The following is a 14,285-nucleotide window of genomic DNA, read 5'->3' on the forward strand; positions in this document are numbered from 1 at the left end:
TGCGCCCTTCTGCAAATTTAGGAAAGTGATTTCCCCCAGGAAATTGTTTGAAGGCATTTAATGCCAATTCATCCTCATGCCTAACATTTGAAATGTCAGCCTTCTTAGGGACCAAACTGCAAAGGATAGAACAGATTTACATGTAATCTTAAACAGGCAAACACCCTCGGGTAAGAAAACAAGTCCCTTGTAAAAGAAGGTAAAATTTTCAAAATAAATGGAGTGATTCATTCTAAAAAGTCAAGTGTTACGAAAAATCTATCTGCAAGGACGCTAAGGTTGCTTTGCAGCGAGGTTTCCTGTCTCTTGCTAATTTTGAAACAAAATGCCACACTTAATTAGCCAGCCAGATTCTCATCCTGCCCTAGCCCGATGGGGAGAAATGGCATTAAGGAAAAGACTCCCTCAGGCTCTATTAGTGCCCTAATGAGAGAGTGGGAGGAGGGAGGTGTTGGGATGGGGACAAGGCAGCCACTACTGCCACACAGACTTCAGAAAGCGCAGGATCTGAGCATTCTGGTCAAATGGGGTGCTCCCAATTACACTCTGACAGGGGTCTCTGGCCACAGCTATCCCTACAGGGTTCTATGCAGGAAACAAATGTACCAACCAACACTCCACACAGGCCCACCTGATCTCGCAACCCTCTTCCTGTAAGGTATGAATTACATCCAAGAGGGAGAAAATATGCCCACAAGATCACCTAACACCTGTCAGTGATTTCATCACCAGCAACCAACAGATGGAAGGCAGTACTGATTTTCATTCAAATGGGCAAAACGGGGGAGATTCTGCAAGCTACAGATCGGTGAAGCTGACATCAACCCTTCAACAGATCCTACAGCTTATTACAGTTATTAAACACACACTTAGGAGAAGAAGTGATCAGTTTAGAAGTAAACATGGGCTCACTAAACAGAAATCATTTCACACTATCTTTCCTTGAAAGGGAAATGGCAAATCTCTAAGTTAGAGCCAGCAATCTGTTAAGGTCTCCTATGATAAAGGTTAACTGGATGGAGAGATGTGGGCTGAATAGTAATATAATTAGGCAAATTTAGAACTGGCTGGATTCTAAGGTGTTTCAACAACTAACAGACCAATATTAGTCTGGAGGAGGCTTTAGTGGTGTGACCTGGGACTCCATCCCCAGATTTAGTGAAGGTCTGCAAGGGATCACATAATTCATAGCTCAGAAGGGGCTATGATTATTGTGGGTGACCACATACGCATGCAAAAAAGATTCTGACAGATTGCAGAAAATCATCAAATCTAAGTAAACATATTCTTAAGGATCACAGATATAAGATTTGGGACTCTGTTCTCATTTGTTCAGGTATAAAACTGATGAACAAGCCTTTGGAGTTTTGGTTGACAAAAAGGTCAGTGAGTCAACACAGTGTAATGTGATTGTCAGAAAAACTAATACAATCTCAAGCTGTAATTATGTAAATTCAGATAATATCTAGATAAGCTGACCCTTTGTGCTTTGGGCAGACCCCCCTGGAGTCCGTGTTCAGGTTTATGGGGTGGGCTCAGATACGAACAGCCAGGATAGTGATGAAACTTGAACCCTTATCATGTAAGAAATGGCCAAATGACCATGGGAATCTTTCAGAGAGAGAACTTCTGCAGGTCTCTGAAGGCTGGCCAGTCCCTTAGGCAAGGATGGCTGATGTCAGAGTGGCCTCCTAAGGAGATGGCACTTTGTGGTCACTAGAAATGCTCTGCCAAGGGCTGGGTGACCACTTGCTGAGCATGCTGCCATGGGGTTAGGCATAGATGACTCTAGGGGGCATCTGCAGTCCATGTCCCCTCCCTCAAGTAACACACTCTCATTTTCCTTGGTAAGCACTCCCCTTTCCTGATGTTCAGTCCACTTGGTTTGTGACCCCACCCTCTGGCTATGCACGTGTGCATATGACTCGGGTGTGGCCAATCAGAGTATCAGACATGTCCGGGGATGGGAGGGTGACCAAAGCTGGCCTCCTTCTCCTGGGGTTCTGACAGGGCAGAAAGCAAACCCAGAGCTGCGGGTGGCCCTCCTATCACAGGTCACTATGAGAGCAGCCGGCCAGAGGTCAGGGCCCCCACAGAGAGAAGCGGAGTGGAGATGGAGAAGGGCAGCCCCTCTGAAGAACTGCATCTGAGCCACCAGGGACTAGGAGGCAGCCAACACCTGGTCTTCTCAACGACAAGGGCCTAGGACACTTTTGAACCCAAGAGTCAATATTCTGTAGACCTTTACAATATGGATAAGAAAGGGTTGGGAATGTGGCAAGGGGGCAGACCCAGAGAAAGTTCAAGTGGAAGGAGAAACTTTAGGTTTAAAAGACTTTAGGGACATAGCTACCAGTTGCAATGTGGTTTTAAACAAATCAAAAAAAATTATTTTTATAAAAAAAAATTAGGAGACAATCAGAGAAATCTGAATACTGAGTGGATATTTGCCGATATTTAGGGATTATCGGATTTTTTGAGGTTATGATAGATTATGATTTTTTTTTCTTTTTTTCAACGTTTTTTGTTTTTTGGTTTTTTTTATTTATTTTTGGGACAGAGAGAGACAGAGCATGAACGGGGGAGGGGCAGAGAGAGAGGGAGACACAGAATCGGAAACAGGCTCCAGGCTCAGAGCCATCAGCCCAGAGCCTGACGCGGGGCTCGAACTCACGGTCCGCGAGATCGTGACCTGGCTGAAGCCGGACGCTTAACCGACTGCGCCACCCAAGCGCCCCGATTATGATTTTTTTTAAGAGTTACTTAGTGAAGGGTGCCTGGGTGGATCAGTGGGTTAAGCTATCTGACTCCTGATTTTGGCTCAGGTCATGATCTCACAGTTCATGGGTTCCAGCCCCCCGTCAGGCTCTGCGCGGACAGCACGGAGCCTACTTGGGATTCTGTCTCCCTCTCTCTCGGCCCCTCACCCCCCAAATTAACAAATAAACATTAAAATAAATAAAATAGGGGCGCCTGGGTGGCGCAGTCGGTTAAGCGTCCGACTTCGGCCAGGTCACGATCTCGCGGTCCGTGAGTTCGAGCCCCGCGTCAGGCTCTGGGCTGATGGCTCAGAGCCTGGAGCCTGTTTCCGATTCTGTGTCTCCCTCTCTCTCTGCCCCTCCCCCGTTCATGCTCTCTCTCTGTCCCAAAAATAAATAAACGTTGAAAAATAAATAAATAAATAAATAAATAAATAAAATAAAAATGTTTTAAAAACGAGTTACTTAGTGAAATATTTACGAAGGAAATGATACGATGCTTGGGCGCTGCTTCAAAGTAAATCCACTGAAGGGGAGGGGGAGAGGGCATGATGAATTGGTGATCCTTGTATCTGAGCGCTGGGTACAAGGGGGTTCACTGTGCTATTTTCCCTACTGGTGTGATGTCTGAAGTTTTCCGTAATAAAAAGTCAAAAAAATAAATAAATAAATGGCAGGAGAAATATATACAGCCCAGACTCCGCTGCCCACTCCCAGCTCAAAAGGTAAATCCATTAGAATCCATTCAGGAAAACTGAGCAACCAGTTGGTCAAAGAGCTGGTCTAGAATTCTACCCAGAGTCAAAGGCATGGTGTGTCATCAAATCAACAAGTGACCAGTAACTACCCCTGTCCTAGTGAGAAACTGGGGAGAAACAAGATTACATTTTGGGCCACTAGATGCAGAGTCTAGGTGCTGAGGACAGGCGTGATACAAAGAAAGAAAAGCTGAGAATTTTTCTCTCCTGTCATCTGAAACAGCCAAAACACAGGAACTGAAATACTGAAGTGCCTAGGGTAAACATTTAAAGGGCACTTACCATGCACTAGGCACTGTTCTAAACTCTTTTTGAATAGTAACTCATTTAACCCTTTAACAACAACTCTACGAGGTAGATACTGTTATCTCCATTTTAATGACCAGGACCTAGAGACACACAAGTTGGGTAACCTGCACCAAAATCGCATTGCTAGAAATCCACCAAGGTGTGATTCAAACCCAAAAGACCCAGACCCAGAACCCATACTCTTAGCCACCGTGTGACAGATTTTAAACATTCACTTCTAATAGCGGAGAATTTGTGAAGGTCCGTGGATATAAATGCTTTTTTAAGCTGCAGTCACTCAAGCACGTACCCAGAGCTGAGAAAATGCTATCCTCACACCTACATTCACTGCCATCCAGAGAGAGGTCAGAGGTAACACTGTGATTTTTCCCTATAGCTGGTTGTTCTGCCCAATCTGTATATTTCACATCAAACCCTGAAAAATGACTAACAGATGAGGCAGCTGTGCTGTGAGGCACGACGATCAAAAGAAAACTGTCTTGACCCAAAGAAAACTGTCTTGACCTGATCACGTTTAAAGGGGGAAAAGGCAACATCTTCTGATTCCATTCAGATTTTTGTCCCTAGCATACTGACGAAAAAAGACAAGTAAAACTCTATAAAACCGATTCATCTGGATAAAATTCCCCTAGGAAAACAAAGAGGGAAACCCTATCCCTAGAACAGCAAAACTCACCACACCCTCTTTACGAGTATTCAACAATGATCTGAGATGAAAGCATTCTTCACCGTAGAAATATTACTTGAATTTACCTGTAATTGGTGTCTACCTTGAAATAAGACAATGGGGAGTGGGGGAGTGATAAGATGTAACTGAAAGGAATGCTGAACTGTAAGCTTAAATGGTTTCTTGAAAGGGATTTTAAGTGTAGTTCATACAAAAATACACTGTATATCTGGTCCAAGAGTTACGACCAGCAAGCAGCAGAAAATTTATGTTTGCTTTTAATCATGGATGCCACAGAACAAAAGTTTCCATTACAGGGTTTCGCTCGAGAATAACAGCACTCAAGCAACTTTCAATTACTATACTTCTTACTTGTCATAAAGCAGAAAGCACATGTTTGAGATTTCACTGGAAGTTAGAACAGCAGTTTCTGAAAACCTCATAAAAGGGAGGACTGATTTAGTCCTAGGATCTCGGCAGGACACCTGAAGTTCAATTTTGTCTCAGAACAAAAAGCACTAAAGCAGCCCGCAGGCTTTGCATAGGATGAAGGGGAGTTGGGGCCACTTCACTGGCTGATCTAAAAAAAGCCAAATCATTAAAAGGCCCTTAGAAACCACCACCACCACCACCACCACCTCAGAAAGGCAGCAGCAGCAAAGAAGTTCTGGCTCTCCTGTCTTCCAGGCAACAGCAAATGCTTTCAGCAGTTAAACTACTTCTACCTTATTTCAGGGTCTTCTATGCATATCTAGGGTGAATCCACACCAAAAACCATTTGTTGAAAAGAGAACTTTCAGCTCCCTCCTCTTCCACAGAGAATGTTTGATGTGAACATTTTGTAAGATACGATTTCACAAACAGAAAGGACCGAGTTGAATTTAAGGGACTTCAGCTGAGCTCTTTCATCCAACACTGTGACCCTAATCTAATAATTGGTTCTCTTGCTTCAATTCTCCAACTCGAATATACTTTGAAAAGTTAAAACGTTTAGTATCTACTGATTGCTAGTTGCTCGAAGATGTAATAGGCATGCATTTTGAGTTCCTTGGAAGAAAGATTCCGGAGAAACACAAACTATGAAACATAAAAGCATGGAATGATAGGTCTACAGATAGGAGACTATTTTAATGGCCTAAGATTTTTGACATTTCAAAGTCTTTTCCTGTTTTTGAGCACAGAATTACAGGGCAATGGAGTTACACATCCATTTGCTTGTTTAAGTGCCTTTTACAGCACTCGTTAAGAAACAAAAACAAAAACACCCACATACTGTGGATATATACAATTAGACAATTCAATTAAGGCCTAACTCTAATATTAAATATTAAAATCAAGCTACACAATAGTGAAAGCACACATTTCAACTTACACAATGTGGAAGCTACCATGTGTTCAAGTTCCCAATCTAAAAGTCCCATGCCTGCTTTTCTGTGATCACATAGTCTCAGCACCTAAGGAACTGATCATCTCCCCCCCTCTTTGGTTGGTTTCTGTCCTCAAAGAGCTTACAGTCTAATAATGAAACAAACACAGCCTAAGTGCTAGGGCATTTGCGCAGAAGATCTATGGAAGCCCACAGAATCATCCCACCTAGAGGACAAAGAGACAAGAAAGCTTCTTAGGGAAACGGGAACCAGGACTGAAGTTTAGAAGTTCCAAACTCAGCCAGCTGGGAGGGAAAAGAACCCTGTGCAGGTGAGACAGGAGACAGGAGAATAGTCAGGGACCATGCTCTAGAATTTGGACTTGACCCCAAAAGCTATGAAGAACAACTACAGAATTCTTAGGTAGGAGAATGATATGATCAAAGTTGTGATTTTGGACTTGACCATTCCAGAAACAGTCTAGAGCAGCGCTGCTCAAGGCTCAAGGTAGGTTTGCAACCCAGTGCTTTCCCATAAGTTGCTACTGGCCCCAAACAAGGTAAGTACAGAAATTGAGAATGAGTACTCAGCAGTTCAACATTGCAGCAACAACCAAGCCTGTGATCAACAGGCTCCTCTTGTTGAAAAGGACAGAGACCAGCCTGTGTGAGGTCAACTTAGCGGGGAGTTGCATGTGATTCAACCTCAACAGGAGTCATGCTTAGTAAGGCCACTTGGATTGGTGTGTGAGGGATTAGAAATTAACAAAATAAAATAAAACTGATCATTGATTATAGGCAGTTTGAGAAGATGGTCTGAGAACCATTCCAGGCATCAAGATTGGAAGCAAGGAGCCCCAGGAGAAGCTGCTGGTGGTACACAGTCGTCCAGATGAAACCTCAACTCAAGCCGTGATGATGGGGATGGCAAGAATTGTTCAGAGTTGAGATGTGTTAAGGAAATCGCATCAGCAAGACTCTGTGGATGTGAGAGGTGCCAGAGAAGCAAGGATGACTCTTGAGACTTTTTAAATTTTTTTTATTTTATGAGTTTTTAAAAAAAATTTTTTTAAGTTTATTTCAAGAGAGAGAGAGAGAAACAGAGCACATGAGCAAGGGAGGGGAAGAGAGAGAGGCAGAGAGAGAGAATCCCAAGCAAACTCCATGCTGTCAGCACAGAGCCCAATGTGGGGCTTGAACTCGAATTGTGAGATCATGACCTGAGCCGAAGTCAGGAGCTCAACGCTTAACCAGCTGAGCCACCTGGCACCCCACCCCCCCTTTTTTTTTTTAATTTGAGAGAGAGAGCAAGTGGGGGTAGAGGCAGAGAGAAAGGGAGAGAATCCTAAGCAGGCTCCACACCATCAGCTTTAATTTTTTTTTTTTTTGGAATGTTTATTTATTTTTGAGAGAGAGAGAGAGAGAGAGAGAGAGTCAGAGTGTGAGCCGGGCAGGGGCAGAGAGAGAGGCAGACACAGAATCTAAAGCAGGCTCCAGGCTCTGAACTGTCAACACAGAGCCCAACGTGGGGCTCGAACCCTCGAACCACAAGATCATGATTTGAGCTAAAGTCGAACGCTTAACCGACCAAACCACCCAGGCGCCCCAACTCTTACTTCTTTTTAAAATAACAGCCAGTGGGGCGCCTGGGTGGCGCAGTCGGTTAGGCGTCCAACTTCAGCCAGGTCACGATCTCGCGGTCCGAGAGTTCGAGCCCCGCGTCGGGCTCTGGGCTGATGGCTCAGAGCCTGGAGCCTGTTTCCGATTCTGTGTCTCCCTCTCTCTCTGCCCCTCCCCCGTTCATGCTCTGTCTCTCTCTGTCCCAAAAAAAATAAATAAACGTTGGAAAAAAAAAAAATTTTAAATAACAGCCAGATAGAAAGCAAAAGTACGCAAGAACCTCATGAGAGCCAGGATCAGCAAAAAGATTCCAAATTCATAGCCATTTTCTTCGAGTGCCTTTGAATAAGTAGCGTGGTAAATTAATAAAATACAGAAAAGTAAGCACTCTGGTGGTTAACACTGAGCACCGCTGGGAATTGAGAACGCAAAGAGAAGAAAACATCCTATGCCAAGCCTATGCTCTCCCGCTTGAAAGGAAATCATCCCTCGAGGAGCCTGGTCTATTCAGATTGGGGCTAGCTAGAGTCCTAGAGCCCCAAGCCTTATCAAAAATAAAAATAAAAAAAGACCCCCTCCACCTCCCATACACAGAGCGACTTACTCAGTCCCCACCCCAGCTGTGTATCACACAAAGCCTCCTTTTTCAAATTTGTGCAGATACTAAAACAAGGCCTCAAAACCAAAAGGAAGAGTGATAAAAAGAGGGTGGGGGAGGGGGAGAAAAGAGGGTAAATGAAATCAATGACCCTAACCTCAAAACCCACAGCTTTCCTCTGTGCTCTGGTGCACATCCCAACCTCTATCAATCAGCAAGAGCTGTGAACAGCTAGCCAGTCAGGCCTGAGTCCCTAACTGGAGGCCTGAATCGTAAGGCGCAGTGGCTACAAGTCTGGGCAAACCTATCCTACAGCATTCCAGAGCTAGGAAGGGAGGTGGCTGTGTTAGAGGGTGTGTTAGAGTCTCCACTGCTCCAGAGAGCAGGCACCATCCCTTTCCCAAGCTGAAAGAGCAGCAGCCCTACAACCTTCACGCTGCCCGCATTTAAGAGGGCAGGATCAGCGACAGACGCGCCTAATAGCTCTGGCAAACCGCAGAACCAGCACCAAGTGCGTAATTAATCTCTCTCAAGAAGGGTGCCTCATCATCTTAAAGTTGTTACCCTTTATCCCGTCTGGGCCTCATTGATTTGATGTCTCAAGTTTCACTGGCAAATGTGAGTATGGAGCTCAGTAAATCTCAGGACTACCAGTTCTTTAAGGAACAGTTTTGTTTTGTTTTTCAGTTTATTTATTTATTTTGAAAGAGAGAGCAGGGGAGGAGCAGAGAGAGAGAGAGAGAGAGAGAGAGAAAATCCCAAGCAGGATCCACACTATCAGCACAGAGACGGACACAGGGTTCAACCCCATGAACTGTGAGATCATGACCTGAGCCGAAATCAAGAGTTGGACACTTAATAAGCCACGCAGGAACCCCAAGAATAGTATTTTCTAAATATTCATTTGCTTTCATTGCTTCATTCTTCCAGGTCTTTCTCCCCAATTATAATCTCTTCTAGGGCAATTCTTTCAACTCCTTCACCATACCCCCCTGTACACTTAGAAGTCATTTGTTTGAAAAGTTAAAAAATATACCTTGTAACCGCAATTCTGTAATGTGATATACTCCAAAGTCTCAGGAGATGAAAGAATTACTAGATTTCATGAGAATTTTTTAACGATAGCTAGCACTTAGTGAGCACATACTATCTGCCGGGCAGATGCTATTATCATCTCATTTTACAGATAAGGAACCTGTGGCACAGACACGTAGGGTAACTTTCACAAGGCCACACAGCTATCAAATGACAGAGCCAGGATCTGAACTCAGGCAGGTGGACATCAGTCCTTATTTTTACCTACTATATACTAGACGTCTTCATTATGAAGAGAAAAATGAAAGATTAAAAAGCACATTACAAATAATGGAGCAAGGAAAAAGCCTCTCAAGGAAAATTGCTTTTATTACTTTAATTGGACTGTTGTCTTTTATTAGACAGATCCAAGTCCTGGAAACAAAGTGAACAGAGGGAGCCTGTCCTGGCTGATCCAGGCTCCTTTTGCAGAAGGCAGAAAACCCCATCTTCAAAGCTGTGCTTTTTCCGCTTTTAGCACCATGAAAGTGGTCAGTGTCCTAGAAGTTATTCTCTTAGTGGTCAGGGTATCGGGATTTGAGGGAAGATGAGCTGGGAGAGATGGAGCTATAAAACTGCTTGGGTTGGAGGGCGGGGGGAAGCGCCTGGGTGGCTCAGTCAGTTAGGCATCCAATTCGGCGCAGATCATGATCTCACAGCTTGTGAGTTCAGGCCCCGTGTCGGGCTCTGTGCTGACAGCTCAGAGCCTGGAGCCTGCTTCAGATTCTGTGCCCCCCTCTCTCTCTGCCCCTCCCTGGCTCACACTCTGTCTCTTTGTCTCTCTCTCAAAGATAAAAAAGATTGCCTGGGTTGGTACCAAACCTTACCCCATTCCAAAGAGCCAAAGGGATTCCAGTGAATTCTAGGCCACACCTCTGATTTAGTCTGAACCAAAAGAACCACCCAGAGCAAACAACCCAGACAGGGAAACAGGAAGATCCCCCTTCCCCTGACTGGAGCAGGCAGACCGGAGCAGGTAGACTGGACCAGAGCCTCCTGACTGCCACTCACCGGCCCCAACTTTCTCTTTTCCTTTCTGTCTGGCAGGAAGGTCTAAGGCCAAGCCAGACCCAGGCAAACCTGTCTAAGACCAGTGGTCCTGCACCATTTGATGTCAGTGCACCCACACTGACCAAATGTATTCCATCAGGTATCCAGCCCAGGCAAAATGAAGTCCAGTGGCTTTAAAACCAAACTCCGTGCTGCCCTCTCTGATGCTGAAGCAGAAGATCCTGGGGATCCACTCTCCTGTTCGGCCAGCAAAGTAAGTTATCCCCACCCGAAGGAACACATCAAATTCCCAAAGTCCAAATCATCACCACTTTCCAACTATTCATTTCATTCTCTCTCTCTGGAAATCTGAAAAATGTCTCCCAACAAAAGGAAAAGCAAACCTACTTATTAAAACAAGTCCAACGGCCTTGACTTCAAGATTATAGGTTTCCTGACAAAACTGCTCTTATAAAGGCAGTCAAAGTTCTATTATCATTTAATTACAATTTCTATACAGCTATTTATACGTGTGTGCTTGGAAGCCAAAAAAATGAAGCTTCAGTTATTTTTGCACCTACCACAAAAGCAAGCAGAAACAGGACAACCTTCCATAAAGCATTTTTTTTGTTGTTGTTTAAAGATGCTGGAGTCCTTTTATTTGCTGTTTTCTCACAGCTTCAGTCAAGGTGAGCAGAGCCAGGCAAAATGCAAGCCTAACATATATGGTCATCCCCAGACTTTCTTACTACATAAAGGGGAAATTAATAAAAGAAGAAAAAAATACCACACGGCATTTTCTTTCCCCACCATAATCTTTCAATTTTCTTTAGAGAAATGCCAGCCAATAACTAATTAGAACCATATCCTTTGTTATCCCAGTGGGAAGAAGTATATGAATGGTTTGAAGGAACAAATGTTAACGAGAACTTTAAAAAACTTAGTAATCTGGAACTCTGGTTTGCCCTTCAGTGTAAAACAAAATTCTATTCTTTGAAACTATTATAGTTGGCGAAACAACATGGACAGGGGCCATCAGCAAAAAGGTAAGCGTTCACCGCTCAGCACCCTGAACTGGGGATGCCCTGGGCTTTTCCCTGTTTTTATCACGAAACTGCCATTACAAGCTCACAGACTTCTAAGCATCTCAGTTTCAAACAGAGAGACAAAAACTCAACCTTACAAAAAAGGGAATTGTTTACTTTCTTTGGTTTCAAGGGAGAAAATAATTCCTTTCAGAGGGAGTACATAGCTGTTGTCATTTCTGAAAATATGTTTTCCATAAAAAACACAGCTGGAGTCTTTTTACCTGGCATATCACTCCGGATGGTTTCCGGGATCAGACAGACCTTGAGTTGCCTAATCATGAACATCCAGGAGTAGAAACTACCTCTTCAAAAACTGGATTTGTTTTACACAACAAAGTGAACCAGAGGATGCGAGACAGAAAAACTCTGAGCGACAAATAAATGTTTAAGATGCTATGCACCATGGTTTGGGCATGTTCAGCATTCTGAACTGTATTTTCAAATGAGGGTCTGCCCTGTGTCATCCAGACTCTCATCCTGGTGGAATCGGCAGGTCCAGACTAGGGCCACTTTTTGTGTGTGTGCAGGGGACTAGCCCCGGCAGACAGAACCAGGCATGGCATATAGCATATGAAATAGTCTCCTTTTTCAAGAAAAAGCTTTAAGTATTTGGAAAACATCGCAATCTGCTCCATGTTTTTACCATCCAGCAAATTTACTTCCTCCACTGTGAAAAAAAACAACAGGCCTCAGGTCTATAACAGTTTCCCATCATGTTCGCATGAACTAGAAATCACGTGTATTGCCCAATAAGGACGTTATTTTACACATACTGGTATATACAATAGAAACTTGCCATAACAATAAAAATATTTTTTGGTAAATCACTTTCTGAATATTATTTCTCCCCAAAAGGATCATAAAAACAACCACCAAGGAAAACAAAGAATTCCCATATTTTTAAAGCAAAAAAGGATTGGCCATTCATATTCATGCACTATCAAGTATATAACCCAACTATGAGCAAGATCACCTAAAAAGTGGTTAAAATGCCAAGTTTTGCCTCTGTGTGGTTAGTGAGCTCATGTTTTTCCAATGTGAAGTTTACAAACTGTATTTGTTAAACTGTATTTCATGCTTTAAATCCTAAATCCGCACCTTACACTATTTGCAGATGATTTACTCGAGACATTTGGGGTCACAATATAAAGCCTTTTGGTCTTACTAAATCTAAATCATGCTTCTCAACAAGAGTCTGTAGACATAAAAGAAACACATGGCATGCCGTTACCATCCTCCCCAGGAGCACCTCCACACCCCCAGAACAGCCGTTCTTCTCCTGTCCACTCCATAAACTAAGATTCTCCTCAGAAAGGGAAGGTGCAGGATTCACACGTTGCATCACGCATACAAATTAAGCAAGAACGCTCCAAAACTTTTCCTGCTTCGATTTATGACAAGATTTCCTGAATCCCTTTTATTAAAACAGACAGCTTCATCCAACAGATGCACTCAAAAACCCAAACTAATTTCAGCAGCAAAATGCTGGGAATGAGTAGTTGACAGCGAAGTATAAATTTCCCCAAAGCCTCGTTTTTCCAGTTAACCTAAGGGATCAGTTCAGCATTTAATTTCGAAGTGTGCCAAGACGACAGTGGCCCACCGACCAAGCAACTAAGACCTGCAAAGACGGGTCTGTTCCTGCGCCTGAGAAGCATCTGGGGAGGACTGCTGGACAGGCAGACAATGAAAAGCTCCCCGGTGGCCACTAGTCGAGACCGCGGGGGCGGAGGGAGGAGGGAGGAGGTAGAAGGGGAAAGGAGTGAGCGCCCTTCTCACCCAAAGCCACGGTCAGCGGCTGCCTCTCCGGGGCACGGGGCGGCCTGGCCTCGGAGTCCCGGGTCACGGGGGAAGGGGTCCCCTGAAAAGAAGATTCCTCTCAGAGAGAGGAAACTTCCTGGTTTGGGCATTATGGGTAGGGGGAGAGCGCCAACCCCCCACACTACAGGTATCCGCCGGGAGTCTGGAGGCTGAGGGAAGGAAACAGCCCCTCCCCGCGCCCACGGCGGAGGTTGGGGGTCACGGGGTCGGGACCCCCGGCGCAGCCGCCCACTAAGCAAGGCTCCCGACGCGTGGGGATCTGGCTCTTGGCTCCTCGGGACAGAAGCCGGGATCGGGGGCCTGGGGGTGTCAAACTTCCCCCACGGGCGCGGCCTGGCACCCGCACCGAGGAGTTGCCGCGGGAGCCCCAACCCGGCGGGATCCTCGGACGGAGGCGGGCATAGACAGAGGAAGGCGACACTAAGGGACACGAGGGGAAGCGTGTGCAAAGATACAGGAGGGGGGCCGAGGGGCCCGCGTGTTGCGGGTGGGGCCGGCGAACACCCCGCTTCCCCGAACGCGCGGGCTGCGCACCGAGGCCAGGGGCGCCAACGAGGCCCGCGCAGCTCACCTTCCTGTGCTTCTCCTTGTAGGGCAGCGCCAGCCACGGCATGTCCCGCACGAAGTCCTGCCACTGCCGCTGGTCCTGGTCCGAGGACACGAAGACGATCTCCAGGCGGCGCAGCGGCTCGGGCTCCGCGGCCGCCCCGGCCCCCGGCCCCGGCCCGGCCCCGGCCCCCGGCCCGGCCGCGGCGTCCCCCCTCAGGCGGCCGTAGAAGGCGGCCAGACTGCCGCTGAGCTGCGCGCAGGGGGCGCTCAGGCTGCAGCCGAAGTAGAGCCCGAGCAGCGAGATGCCGCGGGAGCCCAGCGAGTGCACGTCCACCTCCTCGCCGCCGCCCGTCACCAGCTTCTCGCCGAGCAGCTCCTCCAGGAAGCCCGACATCCTGGCCCACCGCAGCCCGGGCACGCGGGCGGGCAGGCGGCTGCAACCCCGCTCCCTCGGTCCTCGCGGCGGGCGGAGGCAGCGGCGGCGGCTGCGGCGGCTGAGGCGGGCGGCGGGCGAGGGGCAGAAGAGAGCCCCGCCCACCAGGGCCCGCCCCTTGCCCGCCCCTCCGACCCGCCCCCGGCCCGCCCCCTCCGTGGCTGTCCCGGGCCGCGCTCTGGGCCCTAATCTGCTGCAGCTGGCGATCCCGCGCAGGCTTCCACCGCGTGGCCGAATTGCTCGGGAAAGAGCC

The 14,285-nt window shown here is 46.5% G+C and overlaps 1 protein-coding gene across 1 annotated transcript in view; it reads right to left on the reverse strand.

The window, feature by feature from the left end:
• The window catches only part of NXN (nucleoredoxin), a 160,870-nt gene extending 146,822 nt beyond the window's left edge, over positions 1-14,048 (reverse strand). The window contains exon 1 of the mRNA XM_047081287.1: positions 13,622-14,048. Coding sequence (XP_046937243.1) covers positions 13,622-13,993 — 372 coding nt within the window. The 5' untranslated portion in view covers positions 13,994-14,048. The remainder of the gene's footprint in view (positions 1-13,621) is intronic.
• Between the last annotated feature and the right edge of the window lie 237 nt (positions 14,049-14,285).

This window comes from Lynx rufus, unplaced genomic scaffold, assembly GCF_022079265.1.
Source record: "Lynx rufus isolate CCGP_SWC_20201006 ecotype Redwood Valley unplaced genomic scaffold, mLynRuf1.p SCAF_18, whole genome shotgun sequence".
Classification (NCBI taxonomy): domain Eukaryota; kingdom Metazoa; phylum Chordata; class Mammalia; order Carnivora; family Felidae; genus Lynx; species Lynx rufus.